The sequence below is a fragment of the Boleophthalmus pectinirostris genome, unplaced genomic scaffold (assembly GCF_026225935.1).
Source record: "Boleophthalmus pectinirostris isolate CB_2022bp ecotype Guang Dong unplaced genomic scaffold, ASM2622593v1 HiC_scaffold_7, whole genome shotgun sequence".
In the NCBI taxonomy this organism is placed as follows: Eukaryota; Metazoa; Chordata; class Actinopteri; order Gobiiformes; family Gobiidae; genus Boleophthalmus; species Boleophthalmus pectinirostris.
Window position 1 is genome coordinate 276,138 of NW_026571473.1, and position 14,257 is coordinate 290,394.

The 14,257-nt window shown below is 41.7% G+C and overlaps 2 protein-coding genes across 8 annotated transcripts in view; one reads left to right on the forward strand and one right to left on the reverse strand.

Moving 5' to 3' along the window:
- szt2 (SZT2 subunit of KICSTOR complex) overlaps nt 1-3,574 on the reverse strand; it is a 145,031-nt gene extending 141,457 nt beyond the window's left edge. For all 6 annotated transcript variants that reach the window (XM_055164894.1, XM_055164892.1, XM_055164893.1 and 3 more), the window contains exon 1: nt 3,415-3,574. In XM_055164894.1, the coding sequence (XP_055020869.1) occupies nt 3,415-3,438 (24 nt within the window). In that variant the 5' untranslated portion in view covers nt 3,439-3,574. The remainder of the gene's footprint in view (nt 1-3,414) is intronic.
- A 513-nt stretch (nt 3,575-4,087) lies between these two features.
- On the forward strand, nt 4,088-14,025 carry akr1a1b (aldo-keto reductase family 1, member A1b (aldehyde reductase)). Of its 2 annotated transcripts, none has more exons than XM_020934488.2 (9): nt 4,088-4,218; nt 5,092-5,176; nt 6,083-6,202; nt 7,957-8,108; nt 9,133-9,328; nt 11,020-11,219; nt 12,188-12,260; nt 13,545-13,631; nt 13,830-14,025. In XM_020934488.2, the coding sequence occupies exons 1-9, from the start codon at nt 4,139-4,141 to the stop codon at nt 13,893-13,895; spliced, it is 1,059 nt and encodes a 352-aa protein (XP_020790147.1). In that variant the 5' UTR covers nt 4,088-4,138; the 3' UTR covers nt 13,896-14,025. The 2 variants fall into 2 exon arrangements, with proteins under 2 accessions (XP_020790147.1, XP_055020873.1); XM_055164898.1 differs by having other exon boundaries at nt 4,089-4,231.
- Nucleotides 14,026-14,257: the final 232 nt, after the last annotated feature.

The following is a 14,257-nucleotide window of genomic DNA, read 5'->3' on the forward strand; positions in this document are numbered from 1 at the left end:
CCAGAGCAGCACAAATGAAGACTTGCCTCCTTTTTGGGGTATATATGCCATGAGTTTTCTGATCCGGCCCCTTTGTGATCAAAGTAGGTTGGATATGGCCCCCAGACCAAAATGAGTTTGACACCCCTGGTTTAAGTCTATTAAAGGTAATAGAACCTTTCTAGCAGATGGAAAAGTTCCTAAGCTCCACCAAAAATTACCCGTGAGAGCTCATTTTCAAAAATTCAGTTTGAAATGAAGGAAGTTAATAGTAGATGTTTTTATTACTTTAAATTAATCAGAATATGCCAAAGTTTCTCTAGTAAAAATTTGATCAACATCTAACTGTGCGCACATGGGAAACCGAGGGTCCAAAGATGGGGCCAAAAAGATCACATTTGGTCTGTGGCCATATTTGGGACTCTACGCCATCCCCAGGAAAGCTAACAGTAGTGTACGATTTCTGTCAGAAATGGTCATTCTGGTTCAACTGTTAGTTTGTAAATATCTGCTTGGAGTAAATAGATCTTGGACCTCAAAAATTGACAAAAAAAATTGAGTGGCAACCAAAATTGAGATTTTCATAAAGATACCAATTATTTGATTTATTTGATTTAAAATCTATGACCTAAAATCTATCTAATATAAACTTTCAGCTTCCTAGCTCTATTTTTCATGAAGTTATGGTCTCTCAAACATGCTTCTAAATTAAGATTTCTGAAAAAGTGAGTATGACCCCAAAATTTCAAAGGGCCATAACTCAGGAACGACTTAAGGGATTGAGCTAAAATTTGATTCTTTCATTTGGTAATTTTACAATTTTTATTTTTATTTTTTTTAATTCAGCCAAATCTGAGATGGCTCATACGGAGAGTGGCTGATTTCATATGGACTGACCCCCATTTCAGAGTAGACCACATGAAGGAATAACTGTTATAAGCACTTTCAAATCTAGTTAAGTCTTGTCAAGTCATTTTAAGAGGAAAATGTAGCATATTCACAGTTTTGTTAGCCTCCACAAAATATCACAATAAATATTGTACAGTGACACATACATTGTGAAAATATCATACCAAGAGATTTGGATATCGTTACATCCCTAATGCTGATAAATTCTTTATTACTAAAACATTGGACATGATGCCAAGTTGTTTATGTTATAATTTTGTTTTGGTTCTCCAGATGGATATCCAGTGTTGGGGAGTAACGGATTACATGTACCGCCGTTACGTAATCAGAGTACAAATTATGAGTAACTGTATTCCGTTACAGTTACTGTTTCAATGAGTGGTAATTGGATTACAGTTACTTTGCTGAAATAAGTGGATTACAAGGTGGTATTTTGCTGTTTTCACATTTTGTGCTACATCCCATTTATTTATTTTTTTATTTCGGTAATTTCACTCATTGCCTGAAGCCCAAACAGAACGCGCGCAATAAGAGCGATGGAAACGTCATGTTAAAGTTGGCGGTGTCAGTCACACAATGGAAGCAGCAGTGCATTGGTAAAAACGCATTTGTGTCTTGGAAATTCTTCTCCCGATGTGAGATATATATATAAAAAAACAAATATAAAATCGCCTACAACTTAAATGTGAAACCGGAGCTACTGGCACTGGTGAAAACAACCTGCATAGACTCATAATATCTGCACTACTGTCCTATAGTGACCTGCCACATGAGGGGACACACACACAAACACACACACACAACACAAACAAACACCTTCATCATCGTCATCAACCTGAGAACCCGCGGACCACGTCTCCTTCCGTAGTTACAGCGCGGACACCGCCGTCTCGTGCGCCGCGTGTGGACCGTGTTTTCTCGCGTAAACCGCACTTCCTCCTGTGCGCCTCTAAACCAGAACTAACACCAGGACTAAACCAGGACTAACCCAGGACTGAACCAGAACTAAAGACCTGGTCTAGACCAGGTCTAAAAATCAGGACTAAACCAGGACTAAACCAGGTCTAAACAACATGACACCTAACAGTAGGTTGACATAATTTAAGGTGATCTCATATAATTTCTCTATCAATAATATTTTTTAATCTGGTGAAGGAAAGTCTTATCTTGTTTCTGTCTTTTAACAGACAAAACCTCTTATATTAAGATATTGTGGTCTTTGTTTCTCTACAGCAAACAGTTGCTTATTCATGGAGACTTGGGCTCAGACAATTTGAAGACAACAAACAAGAATTTTGAGGATGTGGTTGCTACATTCATGTCATTTAAAAAAACATGACAATATCAAGTAATCCAAAGTAATCAGATTACGTTACTCACTTTAAGTAATTTAATGGATTACGTTACAAATTACATTTTGGGGTGTGTAATCTGTAATCTGTAGGGGATTACATTTTAAAAGTAACCTTCCCAACACTGTGGATATCCAATCAAAAAGCAGAATGAGCCTCATTTGAGTCGCTCATTTGGGTAGGGTTTCAATATTGAAATCCATTTGGCTTGAGCCTAGAAGGACTCTCTCTCTGATCTAAATGGTCACTGCTACCCCGACAGAGAAAAAGAGAAAAAATATATCATCTTAGTTTGCAACAGAGAATACCACACTATCCTGCTCTCACTTCTGCTTTTAGACTGTTTGAAGGAGCTGCTTCCTGTTCACTGACATTTAAGCTTCACATGAGAAAAGAAAGTCACACAGTGATGGACACAGAACACAGAGCAAATAATAAACAAGGCTCTTACATTACCTCCTAAATGAAACTCTAAGATATTTTGAGATATTTTGAAGAGATGCAGATCAGACCACATCAACTGCTTAGACCTAATTTGCACACAATGGCTGTACACATTTATAGAAGCTCTGTTATCTGGAGTCATTATCACTGATTTGCTCCTCACCAGTCAACCACAGCTCACCTCCCTCCAGGAGGCCCATTCATACAGGCCTATCCCAACAACACTGTCTGTGCATGTTCTTACGCTAAAGGTCTTATATTACACAAAACTGATTTTTTTTCCATTCACACTTGTTTGAGTAAAGCTGCATTAACAGACTGTCTACTCTCAAAATGCTCTATATTGTAATGTCATGAAGCAATAGTTTTCAATTAACAGCTATCTTTATTTAGGTGGAGGCTAGCAGTGGAGGTCTGAAATCATCAAATGATGTTTGGCTGTGTCACTTTAGTGGCTAGATACTGTACTTCCATAGCCAATTGGCCATAATACTTTATTTTCCAAATTCAGATGTTGATCTGTCTTAACGCAGTAAAGAAATACACATACTAAAGTAGTAGGCTACTAAGGCAGGACTAAACAGGGAACAAGCCTAAACCTCGCTGAACGAACGTGTGATGACCCTGTCCGTCCTCAGCCTGAATAGATCATGGGGCAGACCATGGGGTGGACATGATGGTAAACACGGGGCACATGCGCGCCTGTCCCGCCCGGTGAAAACACACTTACCTCGGCCTCTGCTCTTTGCGCCATGGCGATCCTTTCTCATGTGCACCCCGTGGCGGAGAAGCGCGGGGGTCGACGCGTATCGCCTGTATCGGTCCGTATCGGCGCTTATCGTCCGTACTAGAATCAAAGTGCCAAAGTGCCCCTTTTCTGTTTGGGTGCTGCTTCTTCTTCTGGCACTTTTATGGCGAATAGCAAACTTTAAGAAGCGCATTGCCGCCACCTACTGGATGTGTTTGTCAGTACTGTGTGTTCTGAACATGGATCTAAAGGACTCCCCAAATCCTCCTGCATGTGCCGTAAAAGTCCGTTTTTACCCATTCTTTTATTGTGTACTATAAATGTTTGTATGTCATTGAAATTGAAATGATATATGTGGGAGAAACAGTGGACAAATTTCACCATATTCCTACTGTAAAGGTTAAAGGAACTATTTTTTAAATAAAATAATTCATCAGTACTAGCGAATTCTCTGGGGTTTCTGAGTTTTCACATGAGGCATGGCCTTATACAAGCTATGGTCCATACTGAGAATGAGAAAAACTGATAGGATGTGTCCGCTATCTGCAGGTTAAGGCTCTGACAATGTATTATTTAAATAATACAGAGAGCAGCAGGAATAACCATTGGATTTTATTTTAGAGCCAGGCAGCAGGTACCCGGGAGGTGGCGGTAGCGCACTCTCGCATCCTCCACCAGTCAGCTGATCCCGGGGAGGAAGCTACAGATGTCAGCAGAAGGAAACCTGTACGCGGATCGAACAACTGGAGGACAACACCGCGATTACCAGAGCCGTGGAGGATACAGGTACATAGCGCGCGTAAGTATCCGAAGGACAGGAGCTCAGAGCGGCCAGTATGAGGAGGGAGGGCAGGCTTCTATGGTGTAATGAATGGGACTCGTACTAGCAAACAGTGATCACTAAAAACAGCAGTCTCAGTTGAAACGGGTTTCTTGACTGGAAGTGTCTGGCTCTTCTTCAGAATCCAAATCACACCAGTTATGATCCTACAGTTAAGGAAAGCAACTGTATGCCCTAAACATAAGGTAAAAGTGTACAAATACAGCTTTGACTGATTTACAATTGCTGAATTTATTCTTAACTTCAAAAACAATGGACATGATGTTGTTTAATGTTAAAATTGTGTGTTTTGGTTCTCAAGATGATTGTCAGAAAGCAGAATGAGCCTCACACGAGTCTCTCATTTGGGTTGCCAGTTTCATTTCAGTGCTGTAATCCAATTGGTTTAAACATTAAAGGACACTCTCTGATCTGAATCATCATTACATCATTAATTAGAGCTAGAGCAAACTCTGCAGCTCACTTAGTGAATTCTGGAGGCATGGTCTGCCCGTATACTGAGAATGAGAAAAACTTGTATGTGTCCTCTATGTGCAGGTTAAGGCTCTGGGATCACAGGTTCAGTTGTGACTGTAGTACCCTTTAAAACTTCTTAAGAGGCTACATACAGTTCCTTGAGTCACTGAGTACACTAATCTCATTTGTCCCAATATCCTGCTCAGCTGTCTCACTGCTGTTGCTGCTCTTCTCTGTTTAAAATAATTCTAAAATTGCAGTCCTGGTTAAGTCTTGGTCTATTCTGTAGTTGTTTGGTTTAGTCCAACTTTTGCCCTGGTGTTTGCACAACCGTCTGAAGTGTCCACTATGTTGTGTTACAGGGACATGAATGCCTTTGCAGTGCTAAGGACCGGGCGCAAGATGCCCCTCATTGGGCTGGGCACATGGAAGAGTGAGCCTGGGAAGGTAAGCCTGTTCTTATGTGAGGCAGCAGAAGGACCACAGTCACAGTCACAATCACAATCTTTTTATAATTATCTCCAATCCATCTCTTTTCACTACAGACATGCCGCCGACCATCAGAAGAATTGAGCTATCAAAAACTAAATTAAGAAAATGTAAATATTTGTAACACAAGAAAATAGGTACAATAAGTAAACCTATATTTTAAATTTAAAATATAGTAGGCCTACCTCATAATATATTCACATCTCTATGCAGTTTTACAACAGTGAGGTATGAACAGAATACTGCAAAAGGATTGAGCTTGATGGTGACAGGCAGGAATCCTTTGTCTCTCAGTGGAGCAGCGTGAGAGTAACAGTGGCAAGCTCTTGTAGCTGACCAGCACATTATGGACTGGAAGGGAGAGTCCAGAGTGGAGTTTCAGTTCCGGAAGTAAATTTTCCATTCATTTTTCCCATATACTTTGTTGTTTGATTGTTGTTCACATTGCAGAAGCTAACCAGCTACATGCCAGTTAATATCCATAACACGGTCCAAAGAAATGTTTTAATAACTTCACCATTTATAAAGTTTCAGAATCAGATTTTGAATAAAATTGTAGGTCTTTTGGTCATTAGTTTCCACATAGGAGATTATACCCAAGCAAGCTTTTGAACTTTATACATTTTTTCTGAACGGCTATGAGAGAAATGCATGGAAAATTTTGTTCTAGAACTGGGGAATTACTGTCAAAGAGTCCAGTCCTCTTATCCCACAATTTTGCCAGCCTTGTTGACTAGTTTGTTGCGTCTGTTACTGTCCCTCACATTCAGAAGTAGAGATGTAGAGTAGGTGTATATATTCTGTACCTCCCACTGTGAAAGAGGTTTGCATGCTCTGTGTGTTACTCTGTGCCCTCTCCCTCAGGTCAAACAAGCGGTGATGTGGGCCTTACAGAGCGGGTACCGCCACATTGACTGTGCCTCTATCTACAGCAACGAGGCGGAGATCGGAGAAGCTCTGCAGGAGATGTTTGGGGCAGGAAAGGTGAAAGTGTCTAGTGTAAACCTCTATGTACGCCATCATTATCAGGCCAAGCCCACTGCAGTTCTTTTTACCTTTTCTATTTCATACTCAAATTTTGTCTTTAAAACAGCTAAGTCATAATGTTCCCTAATCAGAATCACGCCTAAAGAGGGTTCAGATGTCATCCGCATGTTTGAGTAATTTAGAGATTTCTCCCAGGCCCTATTCTTATCCTCATTACAATTAGGTGTAAGTTTCTGTCCAATGCTCAAGCCACATGACTACATCACCCAGCTGCTGCCCAACAATTCTCCATAAATAAACAAAAGGATGATGCAAAACTATACACTCTGTCTGAACAAACCTGATGCAATGTGCAGTAGTTTCATTAGCAGAATGTACACTGATTCTGATGTGTTAGTGCTCTGAAGGGGAAGTGATTTTTGATTAAGAGCACTGTCAAAAACAAAAGTGAAACTTATAAAACATGTTAATATGTTTTGGTGAATTTAGCATTTTCAAAACAATAAAAGGTAATATGGTGATCAAAATATAAATGAATAGCAGTTAATAAACCACAGAAGTAAAATATCCTTTAATTTCAGTAATGTTTCACATTCATAGGGCATTATGAATAGTGCATTGCACATTTTTAATTATCATTTCATTATACACATTAGATAGATTATCTCGAAGGAAATTCATGGCAGGCAACATACAGTATATAATACAATACATAATACATAACATTAATTTATATCAGTTTATTAAATTATAGTCTAGCATTATATAGCCGTATGGCTTGTGGTACAAACGACTTCCAGAATCTTTTCGTGGAGCAGGACAGGGACCACAGCCTGCCCCCAAAGGCGCGCTTCAGTTCGGTAAGGGTGCTGTGCAGGGGGTGCTGGGGGTTATCCAGGATGGACAGGAGGCTTCCTCCCCAGCAGACCACAGCATTGAAGAGGACACATTATTATACTTACTTTAGAGTAATATGTCATATGTGCCCACTAAAGGATTAATGAATTAATCATTGGGTTTATAAAACACCTTTCAATACATCCAAAGCACTTGACAGAGTATTATTCATTCACTCCACACTCAGTGGTGGTAAGACACTATTGGACTATTGACTAAGGGAGACTGCCAATCTGCACCATTGGCCCTTCTGATCATCCCCATCACTCTTGACCAGACCACTTTCATACTAGGCAATGTGGGTGAAGTGTCTTGCCTAAGGATACAACAATGTTTTTTGCCACAGGTGCTCCACTGTGGTATCTGAAATTTGTAACTTCTGAGATCTGATGTGATCAGGCATTGACAAGCCGTATGTTTGAAACATGGCCTTGCCTTTACCATGACCTGACATGATACATTAAGTCTGTCCGTAATTACTATATTCATTTTTCGTTCATCACATAACAGATGGAAGAATCATTTTGGGGCCTCTTTATTTGTTGTGGACATTTTTCTTTGTACTAGTTGGAAAATGTTAGGTTAATTTTCAATACCACCATGACACAAATACTAACTAAACTAAATACAAAACTAATTACAAACTTACTACTTAAGAATTGCATTCTGTTACTTATTTATTGCAGTTCATATTTTTTTTTTTACAATAATCCACATTTAGAATACTTATTTATGATTTGGTTTTATTTTTATTGTTTATCATCTATATTTACTTCAGCAGCATATTACACTTCCAAATGTGTACTGGTGACATGCTTATATCGATATATATTATATGATACGTTGTGTTCTAGGCCCTGAGGCGAGAGGACGTCTTCATCACTTCTAAACTGTGGAACACCAAACACCACCCTGACGATGTAGAGCCCTCACTGCTCCAGAGCCTGAAGGACTTGCACCTCGACTACTTGGACCTCTACCTCATCCACTGGCCCTATGCCTTCCAGTGAGCACACACCGTTTGGTTTCATTTTTGGATCCCATTAGAAAGCAAAGAAAGCAGTGCAATCAGCTAGTCTTCCTAGGTCCATTGAAGTATACAGTCTCCATTTCAAAATGCGTTTTTACATTTGTTTACTTGAGCAATCATCATTACATTAGATTGTTTTTTATTATAATAAAATCACATTTCCTTAAAAAGAATTACAGTTGAGCTCCAGTCGATCTAAAGTGCACATTTTTAGTCCACTTCCAGTGCATTTAGTCTTAATTTAAGACGTGATTAGTCTGTTGTATAACAAGGTGCCCAATGTAACTTTATTATTTGATTTAAATTGAGCCACGGCAGAGTGGAATACATCTGCTCTCTACTAGTTTTAATTGATATTTGAGCAACTTACATGTCTAGCTACTATTACCCTTGTAATCACTTTTCATTCACAAGGTACAATTCAAGGAGGCGTTCTGTGCAGCTCTTTTGACTTGACTTTTTATGAGCTTTTATCCGTGTTACAATGGTTTTCACTTTGACTTACCGCTATAGAACTGAATTATTGTCAGAGGTGGTGGAGTAGCCAAAATTTGTACTCAAAACATAAAGGACAAAACATAATGCACAAAATCTGGTATTTTCAAAGGATAGACACAAAAATGAGACAAACAAAATCATATCTGAAGAAGCAGTGCAAGAAACACAAATTTTCAAATCATTTCATATTGTCAACATACAGCTTTTGTCACTTATAGAATCAAATAAGAGTACTTTTACTTCTCTAAGATTATACAAGTATGTAACTGAGTCCTACCCACCTCAGGTAATTGTCTTGGACAAGAGACAGTGCTCAGAAATCTAGTATTTGCACCTGTCCCTGCCTACAGTAATGATGAGAAAAACATACCAGAAAATGTGTCACATGTATGTTTAAAGCCTGGCAGTAATTTGAAAATGTTGGAGGATGATGTAGAACATTTGATATCAGTTGGGCCCTGGCTAAATCATCTCTGACAAAAGTGACCATGTGTGTTTGGAGGCGAGGAGATGTGTCATTCCCCCGGGCAGAGGGCGGTGCACTGCTCTACGATGACACGGACTATAAGGAGACGTGGGCGGCCATGGAGAGGCTAGTCGAGAAAGGCCTGGTGCGAGCCATTGGCCTTTCCAACTTCAACAGCCGACAGATGGATGACATCATTGCTGTTTCCACTATTCAACCCGCTGTGCTGCAGGTGACACTGCCCCCTCATGGTCCCACACATGACCAATTAGCATCAATTACACATAGAGTACTGTGACTTTTGGCACTGCAGCTGTTATATTTAGAACAGCGATTGCAGCACTATGGGAAATGTTGTATACATTAAAAAGGTACACATGATTTGTGATTGTTTAATTTACCTTTATGACACAAAATTCAGCTTCAGTCTATCAACCCAGACTCCCACAAACCACATCCAAAGCACAGTTTAGGTGAGCTTTATTCATAGAGTGTACCAGAGCAGAGGAACCCACTTTGACTCTATTTTCTCCTTCATTGTGAGCTATTCATCCCCAGAATGACTTGTAACTTCTTTGTCTGAAAGGCCATGGCTTCATGAAGAAAAAAATAAGAAAATAAAAAGAGGTCAATATGGGTATTTTCATGGGTGACTTCTTTTCAGAATCTAGGCAGTGATCTTCAAACTTTTCACAAAGTAACTTTCTGATTACTAGAGATAGACCGAGATATCGGGCTGATATTTGCACTTTTCAGTGTGTCTGCTATTGGCCTTACATCTCCAGTAGGAACAACCTAAGAATACACAAAGCTTTATTTGAACACTTTACTATGAAGAGGACTTTAGGCTGGTGACTTGCCATCTCCACATACAAACAAGGCAATGTGTGTTATAGAGGAGCCAAAGTACTCTCACCACAGTTTGGGAAACACAAGTGCACACGGACATTCCATGTCCATGTCCAGTGGTCCGGTCGTCGAGGCCCCCACCTTCAACCGCCGCCCAGATCTCCATGCACCATGCCCCTATGGATCCCCCCGCGGGTGGTGGGCCTACGATAGGATGGCCCCACGTCGCTCCTCCGGGCTGAGCCCGGCTGGGCCTCGTGGGGGAAAGCCTGGCCATCAGGCATTTGATGGCAAGCACCCACCCCAGGCCTGATTCCTGGATGGGGCCCCAGTAATGCCAATCTGAGGGCTTCTGAACTGCTCTTGGTCTGACCCATCCCCGAGGACCTGTTTGCCTTGGGTGACCCTACCAGGGGCATGAAGCCCTCGACAACATAGCTCCCAGGATCATTCGGGCACTCAAACCCCTCCACCATGATAAGGTGACGGTTCAGGGAGAGGGGAGGGGAGGATGGGAGGATAGAGCGTGAGATTGAGGCAGATTGGTGTAGTTTCTGCAGTGATGCGGTCGCTGTATCGAGCCGTTGTGGTGAAGACAGAGCTGAGCCAAAAGGCGAAGGTCTCGATTTATCTGTCAGTCTATGTTCCCACCCTCACCTATGTCATGAGCTCTGGATAATGACCAAAAGGACAAGATTGCGATAGAAGCAGTCGAAATAAGTTTCCTTCGTACGGTGGCCGGGCGCTCTCTTTAGAGATAGGGTGAGGAGCTCATTCACACGGGAGGAGCTTGGAATAGAGCCGCTGCTCCTCCATGTCGAGAGGAGCCAGTTGAGGTGGCTTAGGTATCTATTTCGAATGTCTCCTGGGCACGTCCCACTGGAAGGAGGCCCCGGGGAAGACCCAGGACACACTGGAGGTACTATGTCTCTCGGCAGACCTGTGGACCTGGGAGTCCCTGCTTAGACTGCTGCCCCTGCGACCTGGCCCCGGATAAGCGGAAAAAAATGGATAGATGGATGGATGGATGTGTGTAGACTGAGCAGACATGTCTGCTGTGCATTGATTGTGCAGGTGGAGGCTCATCCGTACCTATCTCAGGAGCAGCTGCTGTCTCACTGTCAGGAGCGAGGTGTGATCCTGACTGCATACAGCCCCCTGGGGTCAGCTGACCGTGCCTGGAAGCATCCTGACGAGCCCGTGCTTCTGCAGGAGCCTGTTATCCATGTTTTGGCCTCAAAGTACCACAAGAGCCCTGCTCAGATTCTCCTCAGGTCAGGCTTAACACAAGCATCCCACTGGTCACAACATATGTTGCGCTACACAGTTGTAATGGAATTTGAATTGCAATTTGAATGGACGCAATTAGCAAATTGTAAAGGCCGCAGTTTTTTAAGTACCATTAATTTCCACAACAAATGGCAAAATCTCCTGTATTATTCTGCATAAAAACTGCAAACACTGTAGTTTAGATGGGTACAAACATGTTCTGAAATGTAGTTGTTGCATTAGTTTATCAGTTCATATTTCAGTCTTTTTATTTGTTCTTCTGGACATATTTAAAATGTGAACTTTGAACAGAATCACAATTAGATATTTTTCCCAAATCTTTGAGCCCCATATATTTATATAAAAATGTGTAAAATGAAAAATTCAAATAACTACGGAGTGGTTGGCTGCTTTTGTGATAACACTGAGCAGTTAAAACTTTTTGTTTTTTGAGCTCAGGTTTTGACATCATCAAGAGGCTAGCTAAGGACCTCTCTCTCTCTCTCTCTGTCTCTCTCTGTCTCTCTCTGTCTGTCTCTCTCTCTCTGTCTCTCTCTGTCTGTCTCTCTCTCTGTCTCTCTCTGTCTGTCTCTGTCTGTCTCTCTCTGTCTGTCTCTCTCTGTCTCTCTCTGTCTGTCTCTCTCTGTCTGTCTCTGTCTGTCTCTGTCTCTGTCTCTGTCTGTCTCTGTCTGTCTCTCTCTGTCTCTCTCTGTCTGTCTCTGTCTGTCTCTGTCTGTCTCTGTCTGTCTCTCTCTGTCTGTCTCTGTCTGTCTCTGTCTGTCTCTCTCTGTCTGTCTCTCTCTGTCTGTCTCTCTCTCTCTCTCTCTCTGTCTCTCTCTCTGTCTCTCTCTGTCTGTCTCTCTCTCTGTCTCTCTCTCTCTCTCTCTCTCTCTCTCTGTGTGTCTGTGTCTCTCTGTCTCTCTATACTACAGTAGTATTTGAATGTGTGTTGTTTTGTTGTTTTGTCTTGCAGGTGGCAGACACAGAGGGGTGTGGTCGCAATCCCAAAGAGTGTCACGGAGTCTCGCATTAAAGAGAATATACAGGTACACACCTATGTTTGTGTGTGTAAATATAATATCATATCATTAATATAAATAATATAATACAGAAGTTGCACAGACTGTCCAACTTCTCCAGGATGGCATATTTGGACGTGCCATTGCAAGGAGAGTGTGTCTCCAGCACAATCTCCAGAACATGGAGGAGATGTCAGGAGACAGTTACTCTAGGAGAGCTGGACAGAGCCGTAGAAGGTTCTCAACCCATCAACAGGACCCCTATCTGCACCTTTGTGGAAGGAGGAACGAGCTAAGCACCTCCTCAGCTCACACAATCAGAAACAGACTTCATGCGGGTGGTTTGAGGGCCTGAGCCCTGTGCTCACTGCCCAGCACCATGGCAAGTCCACTGCTGGTGCTCTGTGCTTTTCACAGATAAGAGCAGATTCACCCTGAGCACCTGTGTGTTATCTGGAGAAGACAAGGAGAACACTCTGCTGCCTGTAACATGGTTTAGCAGTTTTGTGGTGGGTCAGTGATGGTCTGGGGAGGCAGATCCATGGAGGGACACACCTGGGTTCCTCCTGATGCACAACAATACCCAGCCTCATGTGGCAAGAGTCTGCAGGCACAACCTGGAGGATGAAGGAATTGATACAACTGAATGGACCTCATGATCACCTGACTTAGACCTGACAGAACACGTCTGGGACATTATGTTTGGGTCCATCAGATGCCGCCAGGTTGCTCCTCAGACTCTACAGGAGCTCACTGATGCAGTTACACAGATCTGGGACAACATCCCACGAGACACTATCGAGACACGTCGTCTCATTAGGAGTCCTGACGTCGTCAAACATGCAAACAAGAATGTGGGGACCACACAGGATATACTGAGAAGCATTTTGAGTAAGAAAGATATAAAAGAAATACAATTTTGGCAAAATGGACTTGGCTGCCACATCATTATTTCACTTTGATTTTCAGGGTGTCTATAAAATTAAGCCCTCTGTGTCTGAAAATGTTATTTCCATTAAAAGACGTAGCATCCTTTTATTCCTATGACATTGCCCTGTCTATATGTGTATAGATAACATTTTTTTATAGATATGTATAGATTTTTTTTTCACATTGAGATCTGATGTTTTCACAGTGTTTCTTAATTTTTTTTTATATATAAAAATGCCAAATGATATGCCAGTGGGTTTGGAAGAGCTAGGAACTAATTTTAGCTTTAGGAATCCCAGTTTTATTCATTGTAATAAAGTCAATGTAAAAAGTCCAGGCATGTACCAACTGCTCTGCTCCTGTTGTGTATTGTGTGTGCAGGTGTTTGACTTCAGCCTGCAGCCTGAGGAGATGGACAGCATCAGTGCTCTTAACCGCAACTGGCGCTACATCGTCCCCATGGTGGAAGTGTGTAGTCTCCTGTGTCATGTTGTCCTCCTCTCCTGTTCTCCTTATGGTTCTCTCCTGTGCTCTCTGTTCTCCTTATGGTTCTCATCCTTTCTTGTGCTCTCTGTTCTCCTAATGGTTCTCCTTGCCTGTGCTTTCTGTGCTCTTATGGCTCTCCTCCTCACTCTGTTCTCTCTGATAGGTTCTTGTGTTTTGCAGGTGGACGGGAAGCGTGTTCCCCGTGATGCAGGTCATCCTCACTACCCTTTCAATGACCCGTACTGATCTGGACTGCTGCCTCAGCCTGTGCCATCCTCTCAGCCTGGATTAGGATTTCTATACATCGCACTGTCACTGTGATGAGAGAAAACATGCAAGGGAGGTCCTTTTTTTAATAAAAATTTGTTACATTGTTCTAGTCGTCTCTCTGTGTCATGTAGGGTTGTCAAAACTTAAAATAAGATACTATTCTATGCTAAATCTAGTACCAAAACTAGATACTCATGTGAGCAGGTATCGACATTAATACTAACACACTAAATCACATTCACTGGGCAGATATTCACCTTTCCTAAAACTCCTTAACTACAAATGATAAATAAACTAGCAGTAAGTATAAGATCACATAGAACAGTACACGCCCACAA